At 37.8% G+C, this 27,500-nt stretch overlaps 2 protein-coding genes across 2 annotated transcripts in view; both read left to right on the top strand.

The window, feature by feature from the left end:
- Positions 1-27,500, top strand: part of LOC116036424 (bromodomain-containing protein DDB_G0280777-like) — a 1,700,590-nt gene that overhangs the window by 1,670,355 nt on the left and 2,735 nt on the right. Inside the window, exons 15-16 of the mRNA XM_036008807.1 lie at positions 25,401-25,442; positions 27,413-27,500. The exon at positions 27,413-27,500 is cut by the window's right edge and continues 44 nt beyond it. Of these exons, the coding sequence (XP_035864700.1) occupies positions 25,401-25,442; positions 27,413-27,500 (130 nt within the window). The remainder of the gene's footprint in view (positions 1-25,400; positions 25,443-27,412) is intronic.
- On the top strand, positions 10,822-14,059 carry LOC116036426 (complement C1q tumor necrosis factor-related protein 3-like). Its single transcript, XM_031279952.2, has 4 exons — positions 10,822-11,084; positions 11,574-11,624; positions 12,566-12,700; positions 13,618-14,059. The coding sequence occupies exons 1-4, from the start codon at positions 10,934-10,936 to the stop codon at positions 13,893-13,895; spliced, it is 615 nt and encodes a 204-aa protein (XP_031135812.1). The 5' UTR covers positions 10,822-10,933; the 3' UTR covers positions 13,896-14,059.

The raw sequence follows: 27,500 nt of genomic DNA, 5'->3' as shown, positions 1-27,500 counted from the left end.
TGTTTGTTATGAGGGAGTCCTATGAACTTTGCTTTACACTTACTGAGAACATCTGGAAACTGTTAACATGAGCAGAAGTTCCCCCAAGACAGAAAAGACCTTTTTTGGAGTTGTGCCAGATAACAGGCTACGATTGGCCAGTTCATATACTAACACATACACCCTCCCACGTTAGGTCATACAATGCATAAGATATATACGTTGCTCACACAAAGGAAAGGCAGAACGACTTTTGGAAGAATTTGGGTTGGTCGTTCTCCAAGCTCTCTGCAGGAGTTTGTTAAATTGATGCTGAATCTTTGTTGTAATAAACCTTTTTATAATCAAGATCAGTGTCGGCGGATTCCTCTTCATACAGCATCACAGCATTACTATTTAAGACACCACAATTTTGGCGACGAGGATGGGATCGGTTGCATCTCCCAGGTCATCGTTTCATCATGGGCAACCAGGGACTGACTCCCGCTTCATTGGTCGACTATAAGGTGAGCTTTCTCACTATTTGGGCGCTGGTCAGTTCGTGTGTGGCTCTGTGTGTGCGATGAGGGATTGCACCGTGTCGAATCTGTGTGTATTTTGTGTAGTGATTGCTGTGTGATGTGATGATTCCGTTATAAATTATTTGTGTTAAAATTAACGCAGACAGGGGAAGTGTGAGTTAACATATGAGAAATAAGAAGAAATCAAAGCAAATGCTTTAAGGAAGCTAGAGAAACAGAGGAAAAGGAATATGAGACAAATGAAGCAAAGGCTTTAAGGAAGTTAGAGAAACAGAGGAAAGGAAATTTAAGTGAAGAAATAGAGAAAAGGGAGAAAAAGTAAGGAATTAAGGAATATTCACATAGATAATGTGAAAAGATTTTAAGGAATAGGCAAATTGGATTAAAGAAAACAGTTTAACCCTGGCCAGGGCAATTTGGCTTAAACAACATAAAGAAAAAGGAAACAAGAGAAAATAAAAACAAGAAGTAATAAGGAGAAGAAAAAGGAAATAAGAGAAAATAAAAGAATACAGAAAAGAACAGGAACAATAAAGAGAAACCAACAAAGAATAAAGGATAACGCCGTTAATCTGACATAAAAAGCCCTTTGAAAAAAGCGATCACAGGATGGGCCGTAGTCTTGAACTTTTATTAGATGAAAAGTTTGAGCCAGTTCGGAGAACTGAGGTGTAGACTAACAGTTCAATGGTAGGTTTGCCAATCGATTCATTGTTGACGAATAATGTTCGGGGCAGGCTTGCTATTGGACGTCTATATCTAAGGTAGCAAAATAACAAAAAAAAAAAAAAGACAAAAAAAAAATAAAACGGCGGAAAGCAAACTCTTTTTAGGAATTACATGCATGAATGATGTCGACTTTTGTGTGTATGAGAGAGAGTGTGTGTGAACAGCGGTGTGTGTGTGAACAGTGGTGTTTCTGCTGTGTGTGATAGGCTGTGCATGCGTGATAAGGATATCCTATATTAGATATATATGAAATATTCTGTTCATTATGGCTAAAAATATGAGTCTCTTTTTGAAGAGAACGTTTTCTAAAGTGTTAAAATGTATGAGCCTTCTTTGGGAGGACTTTTGTTTAATAATCTTATGAGTCTTCTTCAAAGGAGAACGTTTTCAGAAATTGCTAAAACTTATGAGCCCCTTTGGAGGATGTGAAAATAGATTAGGCTAACCTATAGTAAAAATAAGAAGCTTCAAATTAGTATTTGTGTTTTATGTTTTGTGTTGGTTTGTTTTGTCCTGTGTCATTGTTGTTTTAATGTGGTCTGTTGAAGGAAAAATGGAGAGACAATAAGTCTGTCTGTTGAGAGAATTTGTAAGAATCATTAAGTTTTCTCTGATTTCTTTGAGATCGTTTAAACTGCTTTATGATAGCATATTGCTATTTGCATTATCTGCTGCTTTGAGACTACTAAGATTAAGAAATTCTATGTTAAAGTAAGCTGAGTGATTCTTAGTTATTCTTCTGGTTGAGTGTGAGCCTAGGTTCCTTAACTCCAGTGGAGTTCCACTCACTGTGGAATCACACTGCTGACAAGAACTGCGCATGTCTAGGAATTTTAGGAATTCAAGTTTTCACAGAAAGTTTAGGCCACTCCTTACTGAACTAAAGGGCAGAGACGGAGCGGCTAAAAGAGAAGGGGGGTTAAATGTAGCTTAGTAAAACATTAAAGTGGCTGTTGCTTGACTATGAAACTATGCGATTAAGATCCATTAAATTTATAAATGAGAGTTATGTTGATAAAAAAGAGAGAGAAAATGTCATAAACACCTAGAGAAATGGCATTAGAATTTGAAATGTCCTTCTAATTAGGAAGCCTTAATTATGCTTGCTTCTGTAGCATGAAAAGAAAGATTGGGAGAAAGATTTGAGGATAAAAGTAGGATAATAAGTCTCAGGCCTGAAAGAAAAAGGAAAAAAGAGAGATTAATAGCTGGCATAGGTGATTTGCTGGAACTCAAATCAGTGATTGATCACCCTGGATTAAGAAAAGTCCAGCCTCTATACCTCTATTGAAAGTAAGAGATGAGAGGACTGATTGATGGGCTTCAGGATTGTCACCTCTGCCATTTTAAAATGTTGGACCACTTGTTTTGAGTGGTGAGGCATCTAAAATGATTTTACTTTGAATAAAACAATTCAAAATTTGATAATTCTATAAGGTTTTTGATTTTGCTAAAGTTCCCTACTGTTACGTGTGGTTATGTCATTGCACCAAGGAAATGAGTGACATTTGTGAAGGTGGAAAACAGAATGAATGAATCTGATTCCTGTGAAGAAACAGCGAGTAATTCAATCCTAATCAAACAGTTAGAGTTAATAATGGGTAACTATTGTTACAAAAGATGGTCAGGAAAACTGAGAGAAGAAGTGTATGCTGTAGAAAGGGAAAAGAATGTTTTATGGGATAATGGAAAAAAGGCATGACTTTAAGGGAAAGTTAAGGGTACAATAAGGTACTAAGGTGGTGAAAGACAGAAAGAGAGTGTTGTGAAAGTGACAGAAAGACAAAGAAAGAGATAAATGTCCTTTTGAATTAGGATACTGGAGTTCTAATAATATATTATAAACTAATATTGTTGTTACAGAGACAACTGTAGCATTGGGGTTATAATCTACAGGAGGGTAAACGTTTAGATGAAAATAGTAAAAACTGCTATACCACAAGCACCAAAAACTTAGGGAAAAGAGATAAATTATGTAATTTTCAGGAATGACTAGTGGTAATTTTCAAGACAAATTGCTTTTGGATATTACTGTAATCTGACATATCATAAGAAATTATTAATTAATTAGGATTTGTGTAGAACAAACATATGTTTATAAATATGATGTTTTATTGTTGTTAGACTGTTCAACAAATATATAGGCCTATAAGTCCAGTTGAAATGATTAGCTGTTTAAATGCTTAGTTAGTTGACAGTACTGTTGGGATCATTTCTAGTTTCAGAAATGTGAGGATTTTTCTACATTGTTACTTTCAGTACTTGAAGTACATATTTTATGATACTTTCCTTACTTAGGTAATATTTTTGTAGCAACATTTTGAATCAATGATGTCATAGGTTAGAAGCAAGAAACTAAAATGAGTATGATTAAAAGTACAAGTAATGCTTTTCGGAGGTGTTGTGTTTTGTGTTTATTCAGTGTGCCTCGATGGATGTCAGAGCAGACCTGTCTCACTCCTCTACAAGCTGATTTGGTAGTCAACTTTGGTCCCATCCCCCACCACTCGCACCAGAAACTACATCTGGAGCTGGAGCAGCAGAGGAGGAGGGGCGACAGATTTACAACTGTCCATGGTTAAGTGACTGAATTGGACACCCAGATGGCTCTCAGGGCATGACCAGAGACTGACATTAAAGAAGTAACGTCACACATGCCTACAAAGTACTTTGGTGAAACATTCACAGATGAACTAATAATTGAGGAGCTGAAACAACCATAAAGATGAATACAAGCTCCAAAAGTAAGAAGAAAATGAAACACCTGGAAACTAAGGGCAGACTGAGGTTTAGCAAGACAAAGGATGATGATGATGATGATCAGAGTGATTCAGAAGAGTGTTATGAAAGTGAAGATGAGCAACCCAGCAACCCTAGCAACCCAGCAACCCTAACCCAGATGAGCAACCCAGCAATGAACCCAGCAATGAAGATTTGGAGAGCAGAGGAGCTACAGGATTTCATCCTGCAGCGTCTAGCATAGAAAAGATCGAAAGAGACATGGAGCGATGTGTGTCATACTTTGAGAAACTGAAGATACAGAGGGACAAAGTGCTGAAAAAAGGGTCCCAAAAAGTGAAAGAACAGGACCAAGAAACTCCCAGAAAACTCAATCAAATGCAGCTGGTGGAGAATAAGAAGGACAAGAAGCAGGTTTTGGTTATGCAAAATCAATGCCCACCAAATCAACATTCACCGCCACAACTTCAGCCGAGCCATGTCCAACCGAAATTGCTCCAACCACCATTCGTGGTTCCAGTTGTTTTATATCCACAGCCAGTTTTTGGACAGATACAGAACTGGAGAGGAAGAGGAAGAGGAGGAAGATATAACCCATACTCTCAACAATCCTCAGAAGTGTGTTTCAATTGTGGACAGGATGGACACTTTGCCCGTGATTGTAATAGACCAAGAGGTAATTTCAGAGGAAACTACAGAGGAGATTACAGGGTCCAGTCAAGGCCATATGGAGGACTGGTGAACCCTTACAGGAGTCTGGAACCAGGATTCTAGAGATGCCCAGAAGATCTGAAAGGGGGGTGTCAGCTGGTGTCATCAGGACCAGAAAGAGATCCAACAATTGAGGACAAGGACAGTCACAAGTTGGTACAGATCTGCACAGATGAGCGTTGACATCAGCAGACAGACCAGAGAAAGAAGGAGGAGTGAGAGAGATCGGATTTGCTCTGACGCATCGACGCATTGACACACTGACGCATCGACGCATCGACGCACCAACACATAAAAAGGAGGTAATGCACCGACAAACACACAATTTGAAAATACAATTACTCTAAAGAAGTAATTAATAGTAGTAAAGTAATTTTTGCTTTTAAAACAGAGTTACTCCTATGTGAACACACCTATGTGAAGGGTTAAGACATCTAAAAAACCAAAAGCAAATTGGTATGAAAATCTTACATTTTGTCAGTATCTGGTGAAATCTATTCTGTTAAATTTGTAATGATTTGCCTGTGACAGCTTCTAACAAGACTAGTGACAAATATGCTACTTTGGTTGGTGTGTCAGGAAATGTTAAAAGAACATTTCACTGTTTTATTTTTGTGCTCTAATGACATTTAGTTTACAACTTTTGAAGATGTTTCTATTATTTGGATGTTGCCCAGATAATCTATTGGGAAGTAATCTCATGTATGAATTTGGATTGGATTGATGTAAAGTTGTTACAAACAGCAGATTGAGAGTGCTGTTCTCAGAATTTGGTTAAAAGTAAGTTTAGACCAATTGTGTAACTAAAAGTATAATAGGGATGCATAGAGAATGCATAAAAACATTAGCAGTGATAATGTGAGAAAAGATAAGACAACTCCCAATCACAGATATAGTCTACTCAAATTAAAAGTTGTTTGCATTGGTTTATTTGTTGTTTATAGTGTACCAGTCATTTGTTCATGATTTCTCTCTAAGATCTGCGAATGGAAATCAGTTATTATAGCCCAATGATTGATCAGCATCTTTTGTTATTGATACAGAGGTTTAGAAATCTGATTTGAATTTCACTATTCTGCATAAGTTGCAGTGGTGTTAATGAAGTCTGTAGAGTTAAAAGGTAAAATAACTTACAAAAACTCCAGAGTGAAGCTCTGTAGTTTATTGAATTTTGATAAGTGATTACAATTTACTGGAGAGGAACGATTGTTCTGCATATTACATTAGCAAGCAGACTTGGTTTGTCTTGAGTCTAATTTAAACAGGAATGTCACATAGATGAGGTTGACAGAGTTGGACATGAGGAGATTTATTACACCCACTATCTGGTAACCAAACAGTGAAGAGAGACTTTTGTGTGGTACTTTGTAAAAAGCAAGTAATTACATGCTATAAAATGATTGGCTCTTAAAATAAATTTGGTCTTCTCTAATCCCCACTTGACTACACCAAGACGTGTTAAAAAGGGATGTTTATAATTTGTTTGATTTAATTTGTTGAAGGTGTGATTGATGCATCAGGATAAGTTATTATTTTTTCAGAAATGATAACTTTTGTTGCTGACTATCAATGGTCGGCGAAGAGGGAATTAGACATGTCATTTAAAATGAGGGTTTGGTTTAATTTTTCCGTTTTTTTTTTTTATTGTATGCTTTTTTCACATTTCTTTGGATTTTGTAGTAATATTTCGTATCGTCTTATTAATCAAAGGGGGAAAATGGAAATGGAATGTGATTCATATTATCATATATTATTTTTGATATTATTCATTTTTATGATTCATATTATTATATATTATTTTTGATATTATTAATTTTTAATTAATTAATTCTTATTTGATGTTTTATACATCATATCATCCATACAGAGATAGTAGTATACAGCTGTTATACATCATATCACATCCATACAGGGATAGTAGTATACAGCTGTTATACATCATATCACATCCATACAGGGATAGTAGTATACAGCTGTTATACATCATATCATCCATACAGGGATAGTAGTATACAGCTGTTATACATCATATCATCATACAGAGATAGTAGTATACAGCTGTTATACATCATATCATCCATACAGAGATAGTAGTATACAGCTGTTATACATCATATCACATCCATACAGGGATAGTAGTATACAGCTGTTATACATCATATCACATCCATACAGGGATAGTAGTATACAGCTGTTATACATCATATCATCCATACAGGGATAGTAGTATACAGCTGTTATACATCATATCATCCATACAGGGATAGTAGTATACAGCTGTTATACATCATATCATCCATACAGAGATAGTAGTATACAGCTGTTATACATCATATCACATCCATACAGGGATAGTAGTATACAGCTGTTATACATCATATCATCATACAGGGATAGTAGTATACAGCTGTTATACATCATATCATCCATACAGGGATAGTAGTATACAGCTGTTATAAATCATATCATCCATACTGGGATAGTAGTATACAGTTGTTAAAACATAATGAAATATATGACATACTGGTATCGGATCTGTACTCGGTATCAGCCGAAACGCAAGTTCAGGTACCAGAATCGGTATCGGGAAGCAAAAAAATGGTATCGGGCCATCTCTAGTTTCAACCCTAACAAACCTGAGGTGATTTTTACAGTTCATTGTCTGTCTGGTTTTATTTTCTAAAAAAACACTTGTAAAACATAAACCCTGTTGTCTACACTCAATCTATGAACATTTTTTTCAGGAAAAACTGGGCTATTAGAATAGTTGTGCTGCAGTGAGGTCACTTGAATGTACAAAAAGGTTGTATGACCTTAAAGACAAATAAATAAATAAAACGGAACATGATCCTCACAGATATGTATTGATATCACACACAGAGCAATAAAAGCCAAGCCAATCTCCTGTCTAAATCACTTCCCATATGTCTTGGGAGTCAAACTGTGAAGAAATAAAAATTATAACTTATACAGTTGACAAAATATATACATTTTTTCAAAATAAAGTCACTTTTTCCAATACTCAAAATAATGTCATATTTATTGAAGCAGCAGCAGCAGCGTAAAACTCACAGAGATCTCAACCTGTTGTATTATGACTTTGTTTTCCCATCAGAATGCGGCTTTATATAATATTGTTATGTTGAAAGTGTGGTATCATAACTACATGAATAGAAAGTCTTTCCTGTTATTCAGTCAGGCTGTTTGATTTCAGGAAATGAGGGGGCGTCCAGTTTGGTCAGGGAGGCTGATGACCTTATGTGTTAAAGTTAGTGAATGGAATTTGGCCTGATGGTAAACAGTTGTTCAGTTGGTGTAAGTGATTGAGTAAAGGTCCATCATTTCTGTGTATTAAACAAATGATTAACAGAGAGGTTCAGCTGTTTTCTTCAGAAAATACTCAGGTCTTTTGATTTCATGTTATGCTATTATAATAAAACATAACTATAAAGAAGATTTTTCCCCTCCAACAGCGACTCATAACTCAAACTGGATAATAAAAGAAAGTTCTGGGACATTCATTGTTAGTGTTTGTTTAAGTTTCACAAAGAGTTTAACCTGAGCCAGGCCGACAACAAAGATATAGAAATCATATCACATCCATACAGAGATAGTAGTATACAGCTGTTATACATCATATCATCCATACAGAGATAGTAGTATACAGCTGTTATACATCATATCATCCATACAGGGATAGTAGTATACAGCTGTTATACATCATATCATCCATACAGAGATAGTAGTATACAGCTGTTATACATCATATCATCATACAGAGATAGTAGTATACAGCTGTTATACATCATATCATCATACAGAGATAGTAGTATACAGCTGTTATACATAATATCATCATACAGAGATAGTAGTATACAGCTGTTATACATAATATCATCATACAGAGATAGTAGTATACAGCTGTTATACATCATATCATCATACAGGGATAGTAGTATACAGCTGTTATACATCATATCATCCATACAGGGATAGTAGTATACAGCTGTTATACATTATATCATCATACAGAGATAGTAGTATACAGCTGTTATACATCATATCATCATACAGAGATAGTAGTATACAGCTGTTATACATTATATCATCATACAGAGATAGTAGTATACAGCTGTTATACATCATATCATCATACAGAGATAGTAGTATACAGCTGTTATACATCATATCATCATACAGAGATAGTAGTATACAGCTGTTATACATCATATCATCCATATAGAGATAGTAGTATACAGCTATTATACATCATATCATCATACAGAGATAGTAGTAAACAGCTGTTATACATCATATCATCCATACAGAGATAGTAGTATACAGCTGTTATACATCATATCATCATACAGAGATAGTAGTATACAGCTGTTATACATCATATCATCATACAGAGATAGTAGTATACAGCTGTTATACATCATATCATCATACAGAGATAGTAGTATACAGCTGTTATACATCATATCACATCCATACAGGGATAGTAGTATACAGCTGTTATACATCATATCATCCATACAGAGATAGTAGTATACAGCTGTTATACATCATATCATCCATACAGGGATAGTAGTATACAGCTGTTATACATCATATCATCCATACAGGGATAGTAGTATACAGTTAAAACATAATGAAATATATGACATACTGGTATCGGATCTGTACTTGGTATCAGCCGAAACGCAAGTTCAGGTACCAGAATCGGTATCGGGAAGCAAAAAAATGGTATCGGGCCATCTCTAGTTTCAACCCTAACAAACCTGTGGTGATTTTTACAATTCATTGTCCGTCTGGTTTTATTTTCTAAAAAAATTTGTAAAACATTAACCCTGTTGTCTACACTCAATCTATGAACATTTTTTTCAAGGTCACTTGAATGTACAAAAAGGTTGTATGACCTTAAAGACAAATAAATAAATAAAACGGAACATGATCCTCACAGATATGTATTGATATCACACATAGAGCAATAAAAGCTAAGCCAATCTCCTGTCTAAATCACTTCCCATATGTCTTGGGAGTCAAACTGTGAAGAAATAAAAATTATAACTTATACAGTTGACAAAATATATACATTTTTTCAAAATAAAGTCCAGACACTTTTGCCAATACTCAAAATAATGTCATATTTATTGAAATCAGACACACAGCAATGCTGAACAAGCATTTGTGTTGTCTAAAACCATTCTCCTATATATTTTCAGTCATGCAGTGCAAAAATCAACATAATGAACATTATAACTCATATAAAGGACAAACTATTTGCATTTCTTCAAAAAAGGCCCAAATGTATGTCAAATCTCTAAACACTGACACCATTCTTCTCTGTAGAACGGTAATAGACCGGAGTGATCTATCTTTCCCACTATATACTCGTTTGACGGACCTGCCTTACCATTGGTTGAAAAACATCAACACACTCTCGCAAAGCATCATGGGAGATTTATGTTTGACGGTAGCACGGTGCTAGCGGCAGAAATGACCATAAACGTGATAAATTATGGACATCAAGTGGATAAATCTTGGATATAAGAGTTTGGATTTAACGCTAAACGACCCCGAAAAAGGCACAAGTTCCAGGCTGGATAGAAAATCACCTGTAAAGGCTAGAAAGACACCAAAGACACCCCCGTGATGGGTAACTCCATAGCTTTTAGCTGCAGAAATCGGTAAGATTCTATGTTTTACAGCTGTTAAATGATTAAAATATGAATCAGAGGTGCTGTTTTAGATTGTATACGATAGTTTAAGTACCTGAGGCAAGTGAAGACTCACTTGTTCAGGCTAGCTTTTGGGTATTCAACATTTATTATTATTTATTGTTCTCTTAAACTATTTTTCTATTATGTTTTTGTCTATGCACATTGGAAAGCATCTTGTGACCCTGTCTGTGAAAAGCGCCGTATAAATTAATTTTACTTACTTACAAGAAAATCACATGAGACCTGAGTATATTCTGAAGAAAACAGCTGAACCTCTCTGTTAATCATTTGTTTAATACACAGAAATGATGGACCTTCACTCAATCACTTATGCCAACTGACCAACTGTTTACCATCGCCAAATTCCATTCAGTAACTTCACCACATAAGGTCATCAGCCTCCGTGACCAAACTGGTCGCCCCCTCATTTCCTGAAATCAAACAGCCTGACTGAATAACAGGAAAGACTTTCAACAAGATTATATAAAGTCACATCAAGACGGGAAAACACAGTCATAATACAACAGAATGAAGATCTCAGTGAGTTTTGCGCTGTTGCTGCTCCTCGGCGCCGTCCCCGCAAGTGTTGAAAGCCAACCAGTTTCTGCTCCAGATGTCTACGCTGAGCTGAGAGAGATGAAGACCGCGTTGGTTCAACTGAAGGCTGACATGACTCAAGGTACAGTAATGATCTGTTTGCATCATGTCATAGCAGTTTAGATATATCCAAAAGGATAGAAATAAGTATTTTGCTATGTAGTGGAGCAAAGTAGGGCTGAGACTACTGATTATTTTCATTGTGGATTAATGTGTGGAATATCTTCTAGATGAATGGATGAGTTGTTGGGTCTCTAAAATGTTGATCAGTGTTTCCCAAAAAGCCCAACATGACGTCCTCAAATGTCTTGTTTTGTCCACAACAACAAAAGATATTCAGTTTCCTGTCACAGAGAGAAGAAACTAGAAAATATTCACATTTAACAAGCTGTCACACAATTTTCACTGTTTTTTTCTAAAAAAATGACTCAAACCGATTCATCGATTATCAAAATAGTTTGAGATTTATTTAATAGTTGAAAACTGATTCATGCAGCTCTAAAGCAATGTCTAAAGAATCTAAAGGAGCAGAAAAATGAAGCTGACAAAGAAACTGTCTCTTTTTTTGCAGGTCAAGCAGCACTGAAGACTGAAGTGGACACGCTGAAGCAACAACTACAAGGTATTATTCTCTCTGTTCAGCTGTGTGGCATGAAGTTCAACTTATCATTTATTCTAAATAACTGAAAACTGCAGAAGTTGTAATCATAATTCATTTCCGTCTAGTTTTTCTTACTCCCGGCTGTTTCTAGGAGTTAGAAGACTAACTCCTAGAAATCCCTAGGTACTTGTAGTTCTCTACAAAGTATGTAAGTCTACCACCTGTGTTTTCTTCTGTAACAATGACATGCTTTTATCTTCAATTACAGATAATATTTTAATGTTTTTTATGTTTTGCCATTCTTTGGAGGAGATAGGACTCAAAATGATCAGCAGAGAGTTGTCCAGACACGGGAAGATAGTCTCCCCCGTTAAATCACGAACATGGTTGTGGAGAGGCGGGACACATGGTGAAGGGAGGGGCTGCTGCTTTATTATGTAAATCAAGTATTTTTGTAGAAATAAAAAAATCTCTCTCTGTCTCTCTCTGTCTCTCTCTCTCTCTGTCTCTCTCTCTCTCTCTCTCTCTGTCTCTCTCTCTCTGTCTCTCTCTGTCTCTCTCTCTCTCTGTCTCTCTCTCTCTCTCTCTCTCTCTCTGTCTCTCTCTCTCTGTCTCTCTCTCTCTCTCTCTCTCTCTCTCTGTCTCTCTCTCTCTCTCTCTCTGTCTCTCTGTCTCTCTCTCTCTCTCTCTCTCTCTGTCTCTCTGTCTCTCTGTCTCTCTGTCTCTGTCTCTCTCTCTCTCCCTCTCTCTCTCCCCCCCCTCTCTCTCTCTCTCTCTCTCTGTCTCTCTGTCTCTCTCTCTCTCTCTCTCCCCTCTCTCTCTCCCCCCCTCTCTCTCTCCCCCCTCTCTCTCTCTCTCTCTCTCTCTCTCTCTCTCTGTCTCTCTCTCTCTCTCTCTCTCTCTCTCTCTCTCTCTCTCTCTCTCTCTCTGTCTCTCTGTCTCTCTCTCTCTCTCTCTCTCAGTCCGACAGGTTGCGTTCTCAGCCTCTCTGCTGACTGGAGGCCAGGAAGGATCTACCGGACCCTTTACCTCGGACACTACCCTGATCTACAAACACGTTGTCACCAACATTGGAAATGCCTACAACTCAAACACAGGTAGCTCTGATATTCTAACAATACATTTTAGGGATGCACCGATATGAACATTTAGGCAGAATACCAATATTTCATAATAAAATAATTAATATAATAATCAGTAATTTTAGCATGTATAGAGCCAGCATATTTCCACCAGACTCCATGTAAATAATCAGGACTTTTAGCGTGTATAGAACCAGCATATTTCCACCAGACTCTATGTAAATAATCAGGACTTTTAGCGTGTATAGAGCCAGCATATTTCCACCAGACTCCATGTAAATAATCACTACTTTTAGCGTGTATAGAGCCAGCATATTTCCACATGTAAATGGGTGAATTAAGGGTTTATTTCAACCAAACCAGAGTGGTGATTGTTGGAACAGTGGAAAGATGAACCAAGACGGCTTTTGATAGTTTTATTTAGTTTCTGTCCACTTTGAACGAAGTGTGTTTTACAATGATAGAAGTCCTGATTATTTACATGGAGTCTGGTGGGTTTGGTGATGGTGATTTCGGGGCCGTTCCATGTTAAACTAAGAATAACAACTAACTTAAACTAAGAACACTTAGAATAATAATCTGAGTCTGTCAGCAGCAACAACAGAACTTTTAGTGACTCTTAACTGCTGCTGAACATTAGTCCTGTAGGGTTACATTACAGCTTGGTTCTGGTTTAATACTGGACCAGTTTCACAGATGTGATTGTTGATATATTGTGCATCTCTTATACATTTCACTTGTATGTTGATGTTTCTGTTGAAACATTTTTTTCAATTTCTATTTGTAAAATGACAATAACATACGTCCAACAGGTGTGTTCAATGCCAATGTGACATATAGTGCATCCCTAATATATATTTCCCTTGTATGTTGCTGTTCAAACTTTTTTTTTTAATTTTCTGTTTAAAATGACAAAAACAAATGTCCAACAGGTGTGTTCACTGCCCCGGTGAAAGGAATGTACCACTTTGAGTGGACGGTCGGTTCATGGCAAGATAACCAGGAATCAGGGGGTTGGTTGGTCAAGAACTCTGAGCATGTTTTCTTGGCATTCAAGAAAGGATCAGGTTGGATGACTGCTTCTAAAGCCGCTACACTGTCGCTAGAGGTGGGAGACGTCGTGTTTGTGCGCCTGATGGCTAACACTTTGGTGTTTGACAACTTCAATCACCACAACACCTTCAGTGGTCATCTGCTGTTCCCCATGTAAGACAGAAACAGCAGCTCTGTGATAGTCACACAGGTTGTTGTTGTCTTCAACAAGTCTTCATAGTCCTAATCACTTCTTCATGAAGTGATTAATGTCTTTGATTCTCTCTTGTTTCTGTCATTTTAATCAAATAAACATCAAATAAACATATATCATTGCAATTACATCTGTGAGCATTTCTTTAATCTGTTTGTTTCAACTTTAACTTACTGAAAGTAGATAATCAAATTCAACATCATAGCAGTATAAAGAAACAGAGAATGTTGAGCTGTTGTAACATATCAACTCTGTATGATGTCCTCATGAGATTCTCTGGACGTTGGACGGTTCAGTCTCACTTTCTAACATCAAGACACAACAGGAGATTTATAAACTTAAATAAGTAGTTTTGCTGCCTAAATCTAACCAAACTGTGACTGTTTCACAGCATTAAAGATGTCATTTTAGGAGTTTAAATCATGTCTCTAGATCAGCTGGTCCACTCAGTTAGAACCTCAAATCAATTTCCAATATCACATTGTTGGTTTCACAGGTACTGGGAGCAAGTGGCCTATAACATTTACATTGTTGTTATACTGGCCGCCGTTAGAGGGCGCTCCCTCAAAAGACGAGGTTTGTTGCCAAGCAACCGCGGCCTCGTCAGGTCTTGACTGTCTGACCTCATTCACAACGACACGCGGCGTGAAGAGAGACATAATCAGACAAAAAAGAAAACTGGACCAAGAGAATCATGTCTTCAGGCAAGATGGGAAACTATTATTATAGTTAATTAGTTAATAAATGATCTTTTTACAGAATTCAAAGATCAACATTTATAACTGGAAACAATATCAGGAAATAGTTGTAACATTATTGAAAGATTTATCATTACACTGAAATAATTATGTATCACTCAGGAATAGGGGTGTCTTGTTTCTGTGTTAAGTTCATGAAATGAATAAAAGAATAACTAAATACATTTGAAGATAAGAAATGATGCTGGTTAAATTAACTTTGATATTGTTATTTTTTATTAATTTAGTAAACCAAGCTATACTTGGCTAACTAAATGATAAGTGTTACAGTATCCTACTGGTGTGTTTGTTTGTCTCTACACACACACACACACACACACACACACACACACACACACACACACACACACACACACACAACCACAAGGGAGGGCTGTTGGCCTTTAGCAGGTTCTGAAACCAGAACCCAACAAATGTTGAGGAGGACTCAGTTTACCTCCTGACACCTGAAGAGAGGCTGTTCATGTCCCGGAAGAAGTTAAGGAGAAAAGTTACACTTTAGTTAAGAAACATTTAAGAAAGTCTTTTAATAAAGATGACTACAAGTCAGAATATTGACCCTTTCAGTCTTTATATATGTTAAGAGAAGTCAACCTAACTGGAACAACATGTTAGCATTGTTAGAGTAGTGAAGCTGAATGTAAAGACTTAACTTTTCTACATCTTATATTTAGTTTCTTATGAGCAGACTGAATCGTGAGGCCTCTGTATGAACATTTATATTATGATCTCTTGAACGTTGTCAGTGTTGGTGAAGCCCTTTAGGTCCAGACTGAATGTTGTCATAACATTTTGTAAAGACGTTGGTGTTCCCCATGTGAATGATTATAGTTTATTAAAGCAGTATTTATGGTTGTGTGGAGGCTCCACGCAGAGATTTCTCTGTAGACAACATAAGAGACCTGAAGGTTATACTGTGTGTTGGTTTCTGCATTAATTTCTTTAAGAGAATATATGTATGTGTGTGTGTGTGTGTGTGCGTGTGTGTGTTTGTGTGTGTGTGTGTGTGTGTGTGTGTGTGTGTGTGTGTGTGTGTCTGTGTGTGTGCGTGTGTGTGTGTGTGTCTCTGTGTGTGTGTGTGTGTGCGTGTGTGTGTGTGTGTGTGTGTGTGTGTGTGTGTGTCTCTGTGTGTGTGTGTGTGTGTGTGCGTGTGTGTGTGTGTGTGTGTGTGTGTGTGTGTGTGTCTCTGTCTGTCTGTGTCTCCCCTGTTCTTTCTGACCACGGTGGGAAACACTACCAAGCCACAGCGGACCAACGTGTGTCTCTGCGACGTGTAGTTACATTTTTTGAGAGGTGACGTCAGGGTACGGTGTAGGACCGGTATCTCCACGTATCTTCGTATGTACCCACGGTGTTGATTTAACACAGGACCATAAATTGGCAACACTCAATCATGCTGTGATTAATTACATGTCACTTTGCAAGACAGTAATAGAGCAGAGACCTTGTTTATTGATACATTTCAATATTGATCAATCCAGCTTAACGTTACTACAATGTGCTGGTTGACAAGTAGCTAATGCTAATGTTTGGTGGGTAACATTATAAGCAGGGTTCCAAATTAGCACCATCTACTAGCCAAATGCTGGTAAAATATGCAAGTGGCTGGTAGATTTGCTACACTCACCAGCCAAAAAAACAATAGTACTCTATTGAGTGGCTGGTAAAATGTGAACATTGACTAGCCATTTGGCTGGTGGGCGAAAAAGTTAATTTTGAACCCTGATTATAAGGTTAAAACATTTTTCAACAAGCTCAAAGTTATTTTTAGTACAATGCTTTTGACCACGGTTAACAGCACTGGGATAACGCAGAAAGAAATTGAAGGATTTTAAACTAAGTAAAGTGCTGTAACGTGAACACGCGATTCGGCTACCAGCAGCAGTTGTTTAGCTGCCAATAGGTGACGGTGAGCCAGCTACCATGTAGGCTAACATGTAGGCTGGCTGGGTTATGCACTATGTCATCGTGCAATAAGTAGGTTATTGGGGTTATGCAATATGTTAGTGGTACAAAACATGAGCTGTTGGATTGTTCAATATGTCATTGTGTACTGCATAGGTTATGTGGAGATGTGTCATTTGTGCAAAATGTTGGGTATTTAGGTTGTGTATTATGCCAATTGTGCAATTCGTAGGCTATTGGGGTTGGGCGCTATGTTAGTTGTGCAATATCTCATTTTGCTGTACTACACTTATTGCGGAGAATGCAGCCGACAGGGATGTTCAATTAAAAACTGCGCTACATGAGGCCAATGAAAGGAGGAGTTAATGTGCTTACTATATATGTATTTGTCTAATGTATATGAGAGTATTACTATATATGTATTTGTCTAATGTATATGAGAGTATTACTATATATGTATTTGTCTAATGTATATGAGAGTATTACTATATATGTATTTGTCTAATGTATATGAGAGTATTACTATATATGTATTTGTCTAATGTATATGAGAGTATTACTATATATGTATTTGTCTAATGTATATGAGAGTATTACTATATATGTATTTGTCTAATGTATATGAGAGTTTTACCATATATGTATTTGTCTAATGTATATGAGAGTATTACTATATATGTATTTGTCTAATGTATATGAGAGTATTACTATATATGTATTTGTCTAATGTATATGAGAGTATTACTATATATGTATTTGTCTAATGTATATGAGAGTATTACTATATATGTATTTGTCTAATGTATATGAGAGCATGTTTTGTGTTGCTAGAGAGTATGTGTTGAGAGATGCTTATTTTCTGTATTTTGTGTTGTCTTTGTAAAGCTGTGGAATGGACAAAACAAATTTCCCTTTGGGGACAAAAAACTTATCTTACAGGCGCCGCCAGGTGATGCTGCTTTCAGGGGCCGTGGTAGTGGAGTTTAGCCAGGAAAAGTGAGAGTCATGCGGCGATGGATACAGATCCATTCTATGACAACAAGGCGTTTTAAGGCCAGATTCTCCTCCAAAGGGTTCAAACCTCTGCTCGAGTATAAAATCCACTTCGATCATTTTTCAAGTTAGCTAGCGACGATAACACAATCTCCCCTCTTTGCTCTTCTTGCCGACTGTTGGCGCCGCGCCAGACAGCCAATCATATCTAAGATATGAAATGACGCTGTCGTGGGGCTACAGACTGTCAGCCCCACTGGCCATCAAATGTGTGTGATTTACATTAAACACAATAACACTCTGAGTGTGCGTATTAATCATTTCCCACATACACAAACACGCACACACACACACCAACGCACACATGAACATACAAACACACAAACACACAAACACACATGCACACACACACACACACACACACACACACACGCACACACACACACACACACACACACACACATACCAGCGCAGTCTCAAGGCAGTTCGTGAAATGGTGACGTTATTTAATCTATTGATTCATGTACAGGGACACGTTTTTCTGTTTTTTATTATGTTGGTGAGCACAAATTTTAAACTAATGTATTTGAATGGGAAGCATATTACGTGATAACAGCACGATTATGGTAGCGAGTAGTATAGTACAATGCACTATCGCAATAAAGTTGTATCAGATCGTATGTCAATGACTGTTGTTCCCATCAGTCACTTTGACACAAAAACATTGAAAATAAAGGGATGAACATATCACACACACACACACACACACACATTGTATGTGTTGTATGTCTTCTGTCATTGCTGTATTTGTTAGCAGTGTTTTAGGTTTGAATGATGAACAGAACCCATGGAAACATGACTATTGTTGTCCTCCAGGAAACGTGGCGTAAAGTTTCTTCCAGTGGTTGTCCAATAGGATACAGAGAAATGATTGACCCATCCACCAAATTAAAAGGAGTCACTCAGGGGAGACAATCAGGAGGAATGATAATTTGGTATGAATCTGAATATACCTATTCAATAGAATTACTCAAAAGAGGGGGATTTTATATCAGCTGACAAAGACATATTCATCTGCCCCACATACATCCAGACTGAAAGTTGTCATGACATTGCGTAGAGACATTGTTGTCGTGTCTTTTAGGTCAACTGTTTTTAATGTTTCCTCATTCCCCAAAACACAAAACAGCACTTGATTAAGTGTCTGTAAGAAGAATCTGGCACAGAGCCAGAAGTATAAGGTAACAGAATGTCAGACCCATCAGCAGATGAATGTAAAACTGTCTATTTGAACAGACATGTTCGGTGACCTCCCTACATAGTTGGAGATCTCAGTGTTAAACCCAAAGTTACACCCTTCTGTCAGACAAAGCAGCTGGAGAACAGAATGTGACTTTACAGCTTCTCTCGTCCCCATTAGACCGAGATCAAATGATGAGAAAAGTCACCTAACTGCTGAGTGACAGCAGCCGGAATCTGAGAAGAATGGGAGAATAACTGTGGAATTTGTTTCAACACAATAAAACTTGATATGATTGATATGAGGAAGAACACATCAGGTGATGCTGTTGCACAACAACACTGAATCAACTAATATATATATATATATATATATATATATATATATATATATATATATATATATATATATAGTAGTTTCTCCGTAGTAGTTTCTCCGGGGTGAAAGTCCTGTTTTTTTACCCATCCACCACCCAACCTCCTTACACGGATTTTCGGCTTTTTAATACTACTCGCTAGGCCTGCATGATATTGGAAAAAACTTACATTGCAATATTGGTTTTTCCTGCAATATATATTGCGATATGTTAAAAAGACACATTTTTACAAGAGGACATAGATAGCCCTATTTAGAAATACTAAATCATTCTCAACTACTGGGCTGGTTTTGTAGGGCAGTGCATCTACACAGAAAATAAAAATGAAAAAGGAAATTTTCTTATGTGAACCAGTCTTTGTTGAACTTTAATGCTTTACAAAAACCAAAGCAAGGAAGCGCTGTGACTCCTCTTCTGAAGAGATTTAGGAGAGGGACGTTAGGTAGTTAAATACACTGGTTGACTGACAGGACACCACTGTATTCATATAATATCAATCCAGGCTAAAGTCAATGATATTAATGCATGTATGTTGCTTCCTCTAAACTTCAGGTTGTGGTCAACTAGCGGGGCCGGCTTTGGTTGTTTGATAAATTGATTAAAATTGATCATGATTGGTGGTTTGCTGTGCATGCAGAGCCTGCATGTCACACGCTTGCAACAAACTGTGTATCCAAGAGCTCTTAAATCAGTGTAAATTACGTTATATCAGAAACAGACTGCTGTTGTAGATTAGTGTTACGTTTAAATCAGAGTAAATGACGTTATATCAGACACAGACTGCTGTTGGAGATTAGTGTTACGTTTCCAGCGTCGCAGCTCTGAACCGTAACGTTAGTTGGGACAGACGCCTTGTTTCTTTAGGCTAACTATGTTAGCTTTAGCCTGGGTGGTAGCAGCTTTCTGCGGTGAGAAATGGCCGGGAGATGTCGTGATAAACTTGCATTAATCGGGTGTGGTCTTTGCAGCGAACATCAAACCCTGACTATACTGTAGCTCCAGTACCCAGGGAGAAGCATGTGCATCACTGTGTCAGCGGCAGCTGCCGCTTACGGTACTTTTCTCCACACGGGACAGCCTCACTTCCCATAACAACCCCCCCTCCGTTGGACTAACGTTACGTCACATGACAACCTGTCTTAAAGGGGAATGGTCGACCGGTAACAATCATGTAAAAAGGAGAACGGTGAAAGTTTACTTTTTTATCAAGCAGCAAAGAAGTTGTAGCGTCAGCAACGTCCGGCGCATGCTGCAGATTCATACCAAATTATCATTCCTCCTGATTGTCTCCCCTGAGTGACTCCTTTTAATTTGGTGGATGGGTCAATCATTTCTCTGTATCCTATTGGACAACCACTGGAAGAAACTTTACACCACGTTTCCTGGAGGACAACAATAGTCATGTTTCCATAGGTTCTGTTCATCATTCAAACCTAAAACACTGCTAACAAATACAGCAATGACAGAAGACATACAACACATACAATGTGTGTGTGTGTGTGTGTGTGTGATATGTTCATCCCTTTATTTTCAATGTCTTTGTCATACGATCTGATACAACTTTATTGTCAGCCAGGACTGAAATTCTTTTTGCATTCCTGGGTAGATCTTAGAAAAAAGAGGACATAGACATACAAACAGACAGAAATACATACATACATATGTACAGACATACATACGTACAGACAGACAGACATACATACATACATACAGACATACATAAGATGAATAACACCAAAAGACATACATGAAACATGACCACAAATTACATAAACACACACGTAGGGAAACAAAGCATTCAAGTATAACAACAGAACATGACATGAACATACACACAGACCCTGAATATATATTGCACTTGATTTGATTTAATGTAGCTGTTTTAATAAGGGGATAGATCGATGTATGAAAGAGTTTTTAAAGTGCCCATATTATGAAAAAAATCACTTTTTCTGAGATTTGGGATGTTCTGTTGTGTCTCTGGTGCTTCCACACACATACAAACTTTGAAAACAAACCATCCATGGTATTTAGAGTGAGATACGGTTTCTGAATGTGTCCTGCCTTCAGTCTCTGGGTGAGCTGTTCAAAATCGGCACGAAACGAGCAGGCTAACCGCAACCATTAGCTCATAGCGTTAGCATGCTAATGCTAATGCTAACGCTAGCATGCTAACGCTAGCATGCTACCTCGTTCTCAATAGCAAAGCACTGCTACAACACACACAAGTTCACCATAATCTACAAAAGAACTACTTCCATGTGCGCCCTCATTTAGAAGTCTCCCAGCTAATCCTGCCTTGTAACTGACCCAAGTTGTAGAAACAGCCTTTCTTTTACTGTCTATGGAGCTAGCTAGCTGACATGATCTACATCTGAGCTACTGGGCATGTGCAAGTGCAATCAAAGATAGTCCAGAAGAAGAAGAAGAAAAGAGGTCTCACTCTGTAGCTAAAACAGAGACCAGCTGAAAAGAGGATCTGGAGCAGTGAGAGAGAGCACTGCAGTACAACAACAATATGGTGTTTTTAGAAAATTAAACCATGTAAACCTATTCTGGTACAACCTTAAAATACAATTATGAACCTGAAAATGAGCAGAATATGGCTGCTTTAAGTCCGATGCCATTGAAAGAATGAACTCTAAAGTGTCTGTTTGAGGGCAGAAGCTGATGTTGTTGGTCCACTATTAAGCATAGAGAGTTTCAGAGAAAACTAAATTAAGTTACATCCCATGAAACAGTTGGTTCAGTGTTTTCATGTGATAGCATCACCTGATGTGTTCTTCCTCATATCAATCATATCAAGTTTTATTGTGTTGAAACAAATTCCACAGTTAATCTCCCATTCTTCTCAGATTCCGGCTGCTGTCACTCAGCAGTTAGGTGACTTTTCTCATCATTTGATCTCGGTCTAATGGGGACGAGAGAAGCTGTAAAGTCACATTCTGTTCTCCAGCTGCTTTGTCTGACAGAAGGGTGTAACTTTGGGTTTAACACTGAGATCTCCAACTATGTAGGGAGGTCCCGGAACATGTCTGTTCAAATAGACAGTTTTACATTCATCTGCTGATGGGTCTGACATTCTGTTACCTTATACTTCTGGCTCTGTGCCAGATTCTTCTTACAGACACTTAATCAAGTGCTGTTTTGTGTTTTGGGGAATGAGGAAACATTAAAAACAGTTGACCTAAAAAACACGACAACAATGTCTCTACGCAATGTCATGACAACCTTCAGTCTGGATGTATGTGGCACAGATGAATATGTCTTTGTCAGTTGATATAAAATCCCCCTCTTTTGAGTAATTCTATTGAATAGGTATATTCAGATTCATACCAAATTATCATTCCTCCTGATTGTCTCCCCTGAGTGACTTCTTTTAATTTGGTGGATGGGTCAATCATTTCTCTGTATCCTATTGGACAACCACTGGAAGAAACTTTACACCAGGGGTCTGTTTCAGGAAGGAGGTTTAACAAACTCTGAGTCTAACCCTGATCTCTGAGTTGATTTACCCTCGGTTCCAGAACAGCTTATTCGAGTTGGTTCAATCAACTCAGAATAGGGTCACTCAGAGGTAAGCGCGTGCACCACAATAAAAAGGCAGCATGAATGGTGCCATGATACTACGATTCACCATAGTAACAACCACAAACAAACTGGTTGGCGTAAATACTCATGCGCACATATAGCTTTTTGAACATGTATTTAGTTTTAAAAAAAAGTGGTGTGGGAGAAAATTGATGATCGAGTCAATACATAAGTTCTAATATAGTGTATTAATTTCATATTTAATCACAGGTAATATTACTGGTGAAAACTGGAATGGTAGTAGGCTACACCTATAATTTTATTTAGGTACAATCCCATTCTGAGTTTGCAGCACCATCATTAACAGAATTATTTTTTACAATCAATTATTACTTTTTAATGTCTCATACTGGTTTGTGTCCAGGGAATTTTACAAAAACGTTTAAAACATGTTTCAGAGTCACACTCTTCTGACGGTGCTTTGAGGCTTTACTAATATGCTCCGCATCGCCAATGTTGTAAATAAAACTGCCGTTTGCAAAAAAACATAATGCAACACAAAGAATGTGCTGGGATGTAGAGCATGTCCACGATGGGCGACATTAGTGATATGAGGATGGATAAGGTTATGATGGATACATATCTGATAGACTGGGAAGATAAACGATACCGCTCAAAGTTATCTAGAAATGAAAATACATCTATAGTCGGGGCCTCAATATCATCTCCCGACGTATGGTTAACTCCCTGAGAAGTCATACAGCTTCTTCATCAATGGGATTGTCGACAAAAGGAAATGCCATGTTTTGAGAAAAAAAAAACGTTTTATAGTCTGCCTAACATGGTTAAAAAACCAACCCTGTTTTTTATTTTATGCATATAACAAACTGCGCTAAAATGCGCCTGAAACAGACTGAATGAATGAATGAGGAAATGAAAGCATGCTGTGTCAGAGGAAAGAGACTGAGAGAAACTTGAGGTTTCCCGGCCAGGTTAGGTTCACAGGCTCAGTTACCATAGTAACTGACTCTGAGGTGACGTTACCTCTCTTTATGAAACAGAAAACCCAGAGTTTCCCTCATCTCAGGGTTAACAAACTCAGAGTTTTCACTAAACCTGCTTTCTGAAACGGACCCCGAGTTTCCTGGAGGACAACAATAGTCATGTTTCCATCAACATATTTTTAAGTATCGCATTAGAAAATGTTAATGGAAACGGCAAAATTCGAAAAAACTTCCTCAAATTCAGAAAAAAAAATGATGTTCGCTTGAGGTGGTTTTGGGCTTTTTGGTAAAAGAGTTAAAGCGTAAAATGGGAGATGGAAACAGATTTGCCGAATAAGTTGTGACACAGCGAACATGTAAGTCACATGACTATAGTCCCGGATGGGAGAAGGATCGGGATACGGGTTCAATCTAAACCAGTTGATGGAAATGCTTCTAATTCACATTTTAAATTTTTTCCTTTTTTGCGACATTTTAAAAGTTCGCTTAAAATTCTCATGACAATTAGATGGAAACATTACTAATGTCATAATCAAACAGGACTCTGCCGCTTTCTTCTGACTTGCGGTACCGCCACGAAGCCAAGCAAGGGGCATGGACTATGTTGTGTTCAATATGACATTGAATGTCTGAATTTCTGGGTTCCGAGTCAGAAAGTATGTATGTGTGTCTATGGCATAGACTGTATGAAACAGGTCTATGGTCGGACATGTCAAATGAAAGATATAACGTTATTTGCTCTATGAAAGACATTGACAAAGACGAAAACTAAGTACGTTTACTCGACCATTTTATTTTAGTTAGTTTTGCAAAAAGACATTACAGTTTTAGTTAGTTATCGTTTCTTTATAATGTGTCGTTTTTATTTTTATTTAAATTAACAGCAATGTTTTTTTCCCTCCTAGTTTTGGTTATTTCATTCATTTTCGTTAACAATTATAACCTTGGTCAACATACAAACACATGGGAAGATAAGGCCAAGTTTAAAGGTACCCTTTAACAATGTAATCATAGATCATCAATGTGTTCATCTTCTCTAGGAAATCTTCTGTGATTCGTGAAGAAGTGGTTACACCCTTGTTCCTCAAACTGACATTGACACATCATGTGAAATATGACTTGTGCTTTGGGGAATGAGGAAATCTCATCTGTGACCTCCTTTTTGCTGTAGGCTTCTATATAAAGCTCAAACAGGTTTAGAGACGGCCCAGTTCAACAGTAAGCTGCTAGGGTGAGGATGAAGATCTCTGTGAGTTTCACGCTGTTGCTGCTGCTCGGCTCCGTCCCCCCAAGTGAAAGTACTGAATGCCAGCGGGCTTTTCCAGAAGACATCTACGCTGCTCTGAGAGAAACAACCGCATCGTTGGTTCAACTGAAGGCTGACGTAACGTTGCAGACTACAGGTACAGTAATAATCTGTTTGCATTGTATCATAGCAGTTCAGAAATATCTAAAAGGAGAAAAATATGTATTTTTCTATGTAGTGGAGCAAAGTTGGGCTGAGATTACCAATTATTTTCATTCTGGTTTAATGTGTCATTATGTTCTAGATGAATGGATTATTTGTTGGGTCTCTAAAATGTTTCCCAAAGCCCAAGATGACATCCTCAAATGTCTTGTTTTGTCCACAACTTAACTCTTATTCTGCAATTCAAGCAGTACAGCTGAAGACTGAAGTGGACAAGCTGAAGCAACAACTGCAAGGTATTGTTCTCTGATCATTTTTCTTGCTGCCGGCTGCTTCTGCTGCTGAGAGATTTACATACAAAGATATTCAGTTTACTGTCACAGAGGCAGTGGCGGTTCTAGACAAATTTCACTAGGGGGGCCAAGGAGGGGGTAGTGGTTAACCAGAGGGGCACATTAAAAACGGCAACAAATGATATTTAAAGATTATAACCTTTATTTTACTCTAAAATCATATAAACATTTATTTTGTACAAGCATGAGTGCAGGTGCAAGAGAGGTAGGGCCATAAAAATGAAAAATGAAAAATGTCTACATGCATAGCAATATGTAGAGGCTATCATGACAGAATACTCAAGCCATGGATGGAGATTATACCAGTTTGGCTTGAAGTATCTGTAGAAAGATGTACAGTAAACATAGGGCACAACTTAAACATGTATTTACTTATGCATGTACTGTATATCTGCATGTATTTCAAAATGTAGGCCAAGTATTTACTTAAAAAAAGAAACAAAAGAAGACAAAAAAGAATTTACAGCAGAAAGCACCATTTTAAGGACACGCAGTAGGCCTACAATGAAACTGTAATTGCACTGCTTTGCAAATTCTAAGAACCTTCTTCATCACAAACCTGATGGTGCAGTACTTGATCCACATGGATCCACTTACTGCCCCTCTGGCTGTTCCTCTCCCTGTTCCTGTATGTTTTCTTCCTCCTCACCCTCTTCTTCATCCTCCTCACCCTCTGGAATTCCCCTCTCTGTGTCAGAGCCCTCACCTTCATCACATTGCCTTCTCTCCAACCTCCACCGACTCCTTTGGCTCTTCCTCTTCCTGCTCCTCAACACCTTGATTTTTTTCTCTCACTTTTTTGTTTACTGAGGCAAAAAAGGACGCTATGTCCCTTCCTTGTTTCATGATAACTATTAGAAGAAGAAAAAATGTAGGGGCATGCATTCTACTGAGACACGGGCCTCCCTAGGCCTCCGTGTAGAACCGCCACTACACAGAGGGGAGAAGAAACTAGAAAATATTCATATTTAACAAGCTGACATCACACAACTTTCACTGTTTTTACATAAAAAATTACTCAAACCAATTAATCGATTATCAAAATAGTTGTAGATGAATTTAATAATGATTAATCCATTAATCTTTGCAGCTCTAGAGCAATGTCTAAATAAACTGTCTCTGTTGTTGCAGAACAAGCAGCACAGCTGAAGACTGAAGTGGACAAGCTGAAGCAACAGCAACAAGGTATTGTTCTCTGATCTCTCTGACAGCACAGCACTGAGTCTGCACTGCTTAGAGTGCACAATGATATTGCCTTGTCTGTAGATGCCGGGAATCCTGCTGTTTTAGTGTTTTAATGTTTGCAACTCCTGTAGTTTTTATCTTCTGTAACAATGAAATGCTTCTAACTATCAAGCTTCAATGACATCATATTTATTTATGGTTTTGCCTTTTTTTGGAGGATATTTTCTTTGTTTTTAGGGGACCACTAAGGTCTATATAAAGAGACTTCAGATACAGTATTAGGGGACCACTAAGGTCTATATAAAAGAGACTTCAGATACAGTATTAGAGGACCACTAAGGTCTATATAAAGAGACTTCAGATACAGTATTAGGGGACCACTAAGGTCTATATAAAAGAGACTTCAGATACAGTATTAGAGGACCACTAAGGTCAATATAAAAGAGACTTCAGATACAGTATTAGGGGACCACTAAGGTCTATATAAAAGCATTCAAAGAGCACCATGTCATGGGACCTTTAAGTGTATATGTATATATGTATTGTACTGTTGAAGAGTCTCTCTCTCTCTCTGTCTCTCTCTCTCTCTCTCTCTCTCTCTGTCTCTCTCTCTGTCTCTCTCTCTCTCTCTCTCTCTCTCTCTCTCTCTCTCTCTCTGTCTCTCTCTCTCTCTCTCTCTCTCTCTCTCTCTCTCTCTCTCTCTCTCTCTCTCTCTCTCTCTCTCTCAGTCCGACAGGTTGCATTCTCAGCCTCTCTGGTGGTTGCAGGCATATCACGTATTGGACCCGTTCCCTCGGAGACTACCCTGATCTACAA

Source organism: Sander lucioperca, chromosome 13, assembly GCF_008315115.2.
Source record: "Sander lucioperca isolate FBNREF2018 chromosome 13, SLUC_FBN_1.2, whole genome shotgun sequence".
Taxonomy (NCBI): domain Eukaryota; kingdom Metazoa; phylum Chordata; class Actinopteri; order Perciformes; family Percidae; genus Sander; species Sander lucioperca.
Note: the sequence above shows the minus strand (reverse complement) of the source record. Positions and strands in the feature narration are given on the sequence as shown.

Coding starts and splice junctions, on each gene's coding strand:
- LOC116036426 (XM_031279952.2), top strand. CDS start 10,934: ATGAAGATCTCAGTGAGTTTTGCGCTGTTGCTGCTCCTCGGCGCCGTC. Junction 11,625..12,565: donor GCTGAAGCAACAACTACAAG/GTATTATTCTCT, acceptor TCTCTCTCTCAG/TCCGACAGGTTGCGTTCTCA. Junction 12,701..13,617: donor TGCCTACAACTCAAACACAG/GTAGCTCTGATA, acceptor AATGTCCAACAG/GTGTGTTCACTGCCCCGGTG.